The sequence below is a fragment of the Eurypyga helias genome, unplaced genomic scaffold, assembly GCF_000690775.1.
Source record: "Eurypyga helias isolate BGI_N326 unplaced genomic scaffold, ASM69077v1 scaffold22701, whole genome shotgun sequence".
In the NCBI taxonomy this organism is placed as follows: Eukaryota; Metazoa; Chordata; class Aves; order Eurypygiformes; family Eurypygidae; genus Eurypyga; species Eurypyga helias.
In genome coordinates this window covers 1-5,138 of record NW_010233109.1, presented here as the reverse complement: position 1 = coordinate 5,138, position 5,138 = coordinate 1, and the positions used below count along the sequence as shown (strand labels likewise).

At 59.6% G+C, this 5,138-nt stretch overlaps 1 protein-coding gene across 1 annotated transcript; it reads right to left on the bottom strand.

Annotated features, from left to right (window-relative positions):
* Positions 1-10: 10 nt before the first annotated feature.
* Positions 11-1,537, bottom strand: SCN4B (sodium channel, voltage-gated, type IV, beta subunit). The gene is made up of 3 exons (XM_010161638.1): positions 1,340-1,537; positions 399-624; positions 11-144 (listed from the first exon to the last, which is right to left on the bottom strand). The coding sequence occupies exons 1-3, from the start codon at positions 1,535-1,537 to the stop codon at positions 11-13; spliced, it is 558 nt and encodes a 185-aa protein (XP_010159940.1).
* Between the last annotated feature and the right edge of the window lie 3,601 nt (positions 1,538-5,138).

The following is a 5,138-nucleotide window of genomic DNA, read 5'->3' as shown; positions in this document are numbered from 1 at the left end:
GCACCCGCACTCACTTCCCATCCTGTGTCTTCTTGATGATGAACAGCACAACCCTCTTGACGAGCATGAAGAGGATGAGGAGGCCGATGAGCCCCCCCACAACGCCCACGATGATGAGCGTCAGAGTGTTGTCTGTCTCCACCACTGCAGGAGAGAAGGTGCTGAGGGGGCCTCAAGGGAGCACCCAGCTGCACGGCCCCCCCGAAAAGCAGCGAACCCCTCCACCACCGCTGACCCACAGCACAGAGGGGCAGGAGGCCAAGCCCTGCCCCTCAGGGATGCCAACGACCTCCGAGAAGCCAGGACACCCTGCGCACCGCCACAGCCATGAGCACAGGTTTGCGTCCCCGCTGCCCTGGTGCCACTTGCGGGCCACGGGAGCCCCGGCCGGCACTTACTCTTCTGGACCACCGTCAGGAAGATGGTGGCGTTGTGCTGCGCGTTCTTCTCCTTGGGGTTCTTGACGTGGCAGGTGTATTTCCCAGCATCGCTGAACTCCACGTTCTTCAGGACGATGGAGATGTTGTTGTCCTTCCCGGTCGTCGAGCCGACAAACTCGACGCGTGGGTTGCGGCTCACGAGGAAGGGCTCCGAGGCTTTGCTCTTTATCTTGCCGTGGTAAATCTGCAGAGGCAGGGATGCAGGACGTGGGGTCAGCCAGGCTCCTGACAATCCCAGGCGAGGGAAGGGCTGGAGTTCTGCCGGCATCCTGCCCCCACCTCAGCATCCACGGACACGTGTGGCCAAGTGTCCCAGCACAGCCCATTAAAGCAGGAACGGCTGTGGAAGGGGACATGATGCACAACCCACCGGGGAAACAACAGGTCAGTGTGGTGACTTGCCCTGCAGTAATGTTACCGGCCATATGTTAGCCAAAGGCAGGGAACCCCAGGACACGGAGAGCAAGTTCCTTTGCTCTACGGCCGTGCTGGGCTGGCCAGCCTGTGAGGAGAGACCTGCTCTAAACTCTCCCCTGATAAGGAGTTGAAGAGCGGGAAGCGAATCTACACAGACCTTTAGTGTGTCAGAGCAAGCAGAGGAGGAGAAAATTAACCGTATGTTGCTCAAAGTGCAGACTGGCACCCGAACGGCCAATTTATGCAAAGAAATGAGCCTGTGGGCAGCAGAAAATCCAGAACAGCTCTGTGCCAAAAGCACGGATGTGCCAGGGTATTTGAGTCACCCTGTTTGCACAGTCCCATCCCCCTCCCTGTCCCTCCGAGTGCCTCCTGCAAGAGGAGAAGGTGAATTCTGCGAGTACTGTGGTGCTGCTCTGCACCAGGAAAGTGCAAAAAGGACCTGCCAGGCAAACAGCGACAAAGCCCAGAGAGCCACCCACCATCTCGGTCGAGTTGAAGTACCACGTGAAGACCAGGTCCTGAAAGCCTATGCAGGTGGTGAAGGTGCAGGGCAGCAGGACATCGGAGTTATTCAGAGCCATCACAGTGTTGGTCTTCCCCACCGACACCTCCAAGGCGAAGGCGATGGCGACGACATGCAAGCCTGGCAGGGAGAGGGAAGGGAGACGTGAGGTCATGGTGCTGGGATGGAGCCCAGCCTGCTGCTGCCCAGCCATTCCTGGGGCTGGGAAGCACCCCAGCCTGTTGCCGGGCTGTGCTGCGGAGCTGCACCCAAGGGGCAGATGGGGCTGGGGGAAGAAAGAGCCTGGAGGGACCACTTAGAATCATAGAATCATAGAATGGTTAGAGTTGGAAGGGACCTTAAAGATCATCTAGTTCCAACCCCCCTGCCATGGGCAGGGACACCTTGCACTAGACCAGGTTGCTCAAAGCCACATCCAGTCTGGCCTTGAAGACAGCCAGGGAGGGGGCATCCACAACATCTCTGGGCAACCTGTTCCAGTGCCTCCCCACCCTCTCTGGGAAGAATTTCTTCCTGACATCTAATCTAAACCGCCCTGATTTCAATTTATACCCATTACCCCTTGTCCTATCACTACAGACCCTTGTAAAAAGTCCTCTCCCAGCACCCTTGTAGGCCCCCTTCAGATACTGGAAAACTCCAATGAGGTCTCCGCGGAGCCTCCTCTTCTCCAGGCTGAACAAGCCCAATTCTCGCAGCCTTTCATCATAGGAGAGGTGCTCCAGCCCTCTGATCATCTTCGTGGCCTCCTCTGGACTCGCTCCAAGTGGTCAATATCCTTCTGATATTGAGGGCTCCACAGCTGGACGCAGCACTCCAGGTGGGGTCTCACCAGAGCAGAGTAGGGGGGCAGAAGCACCTCCCTTGACCTGCTGGCCACACTTGTCCCCCACTGCATCCCAGGCTCCAGCTGCAGCATCAGTCACATCGGTGATGCCCTCCCAGGGGGGGCAGCAGGACTCAGCCATTGCCCCCCAGGTCCTGCTCCGCCAGGGACCCTTGGCATCCTCCTCCCCACAGCCACAGAACAGGGGTATGAGCCCAGCCCCCCCAGAGCCCAGGGATGGGTTTGTCACCCCTCACCCCCCTGCGGCACGGCAGCCTGCCACGGCAGGAGCCACCCCGCTTGTCCCCGGCCCCTGGGCAGCGGAAAGGGAGCCGCTCCTGGAGGAACAGCGGGAGCTGGCACCCACGGAGACAGCGCGGATTCAAAGGGGACCAGAATATCACCACGAAAACAGCGTGCAAATGAAAGCCCTGATTTGCATGTTATCCGCCAGGCCTTCAGCTGAACTTTAAAGAGGGGGAAAAAAAGCCCAAAGCAAAGCAGAGCGCTCTGTTCTTCAAGCGGGGAGTTTGAGCACTAATTAGCATCGCTGCCCTGGACGCCTGCCACTCCGTCCGCCCCCCGCCCCAGCCGAGGGCTCGCAGCAGGCGCAGCGCGGCACCCCTCGCGCCTGCCTTGCAGAGAGCCTCCTCTCCCGCTGTCGCTGACAGATGACCTTCAAACTGCAGAACGCAGCTCTCCCGCTCCTCTCCTCCCCGTTAGCAGGGACAAAAGCATCGAGGAGCAGGTATGAGCCCGGCTACCAGAGCCGAGAGCATGCCTGAAACCTCCCAGGGCCTCACGCGGGGGGCTGGCATTGCACCCCTGGGCCACGAGTGTCCGTGCAAACCCTTTCCGGAGGGTACAGGAATGCTTTGCTCTGGGCCAGGGAAGCAGCCCCTTCACAGCGCGGTCCCATCCCGCCTGCATGATGAGCTATGGCCTAGTTGTGATACAACCCAGCAAAGCATTGTCCTCCCCTTTCCCAGAACTCAGCCACCAAAGGGTTCCCTACAGAGCTTTCCCTGGGCACGCCGACAGCCAGGATACAGGGGACACAGCCACAAGCTGGTGCCCAGCTTCACTGACACCTTAACTTGGATACGCTGCCCTCGGCTTCAGATCCGCATCTCTCTGCAGCCGCTTCAGCTGCTGATTTATTCTCCCACACATGCCCGTGCTAACAACTCCCCAGGCACGTCGCAGCCCCAGCCAAGCCCGAGAGCCCTGCATCCTGGGCTTCGGGCCCTGCTGCAGTGCTGCATCGCAAGCACTGCAGGGAAGGAGTTATTTAACTTTACAAAGAAGCACTTTCTGCGTTGCTCGGGAGGCTTTAGCTAACGGCAGGGAGTGGTTCCCACCAGATGGAGGTCTCCTGCAGTTGTCAGGCTCAAAGAGCAGCTCTGGGGATGCTACAGAGGGGACTTGACAGCCAGGAGTGTCCCAGGGGATTCATGCTACCTGGAGGAAGATTTTGCAGAGGGATGCCTGGCTGTGCCTGAGCAGCCGGGGTGCTGCCAGAGGACAGCTACTTACAGGAAAGGTGACTCCTTGCAGCTTCTAACACTTTTAATCCTCTCTGCCACCGTTATAACCTCATGGACGTAATCTGAATTGAATGTGTGGGGTTAAGCGGAGGCTGATCTCGTTCCTGTCATGCCGTGGTCTCAGGAAGACAGAATTGATACCTTACCACTAAATAAAGCACAGAGGAAAACACGTTGGAAGGCTGGGAGATTACTGACTGAACCTGCTGCACCAGCTGCCACCGTATGCCCAAAGCTGCTGCACTTCGCACCCCAGCCTTCCCTGCACAGGGCAAGCCCCTCCGGAGGCTCGGGGCTACCTCCCCTGCTTGCAGGCACAACCTTTCCCGAACAGACAGGGACGGGGAACCGGGGAGCAGCCAGCCTTGCTGCTGCCACAGCCTTGCCTGCCTGCTCTTTGCTCTTGCAGAGGGTAAGCCCCTGGGGCAAGCCCCCCAAGGGGTCCCAAAGCCCTGGAGCTATGTGCAGTAGTGCTCGGCGTGCAACCAGAGACCCAGCCCCAGCCGACACAGCGATAGTCCTTCAATCTGGGCCAGGGCCCAGAGCAAGACTTTCCCCCATATGGGCTGCTGGCAGGTCCCCCACTTTTCCTGCAGCCCATCAGGAATCCAGGCAGGGACCCACTGCCCTAATGGGAAAGGCACGTGGGATTTACTTGAAAAGCCACAGGACACCTCCACCAGCTGCGAGAAAGCAGCTCTATAAAACTTTCATTGCCCATAAAACTCAGCGTGACCTCCTGGCACGGCACAGCCATGCCTGGCTGGCTTGGCCAGGCTGCTCAGAAGGGAGCAGCTCCCCGGCCAGCCCCAGCCCAGGCTCAATGGGCTCCGGGGCAGGACACGCTGACCTCACCTGGGCACTGATGGGAGAGGCTGTGCTTTTGCTGTCAGGTGCAGCCAGGAGCCCACTGCACTCCCTGGAGATCACGGCACCGCCAGAACACAGAGACGTGCCCAAACACTCTCCCTTGCCTCCTCCCCATCCAGGCTCCCAGCCCACCAGAGCAACAAGGTTCCCAGCTCTACACCCTGGATCCCAGAGCCCCAAGTGCCCTGGGCATCTCCGAGTGCCTCCTACCACCCCATCCCGAAAGCAGCTTGCGCTGCATCCACCCGAGGAGGCACTTCCAACCAGGGACCAGCACCCAAATCCTGCAGGGAGGCAGGTACTTACATGGCCTCTCGCGTCTCCAGCTCACTTAAAGCAAACTTAAGAACTGTGCCCTCTGAAACGCCCCCCCAAGGGAGCCCCCCAGCAGCGGGTGCTGCAGAGACAGCCCTTGGTTCCAGCTCCCCGTGCCCGTCCACGCCGGGATGACCTACGCGAGCAGAAGCGCAGCTGGTGCCCGAGGCCTGACGCAGGTGCCCTGGGGCTGCAGA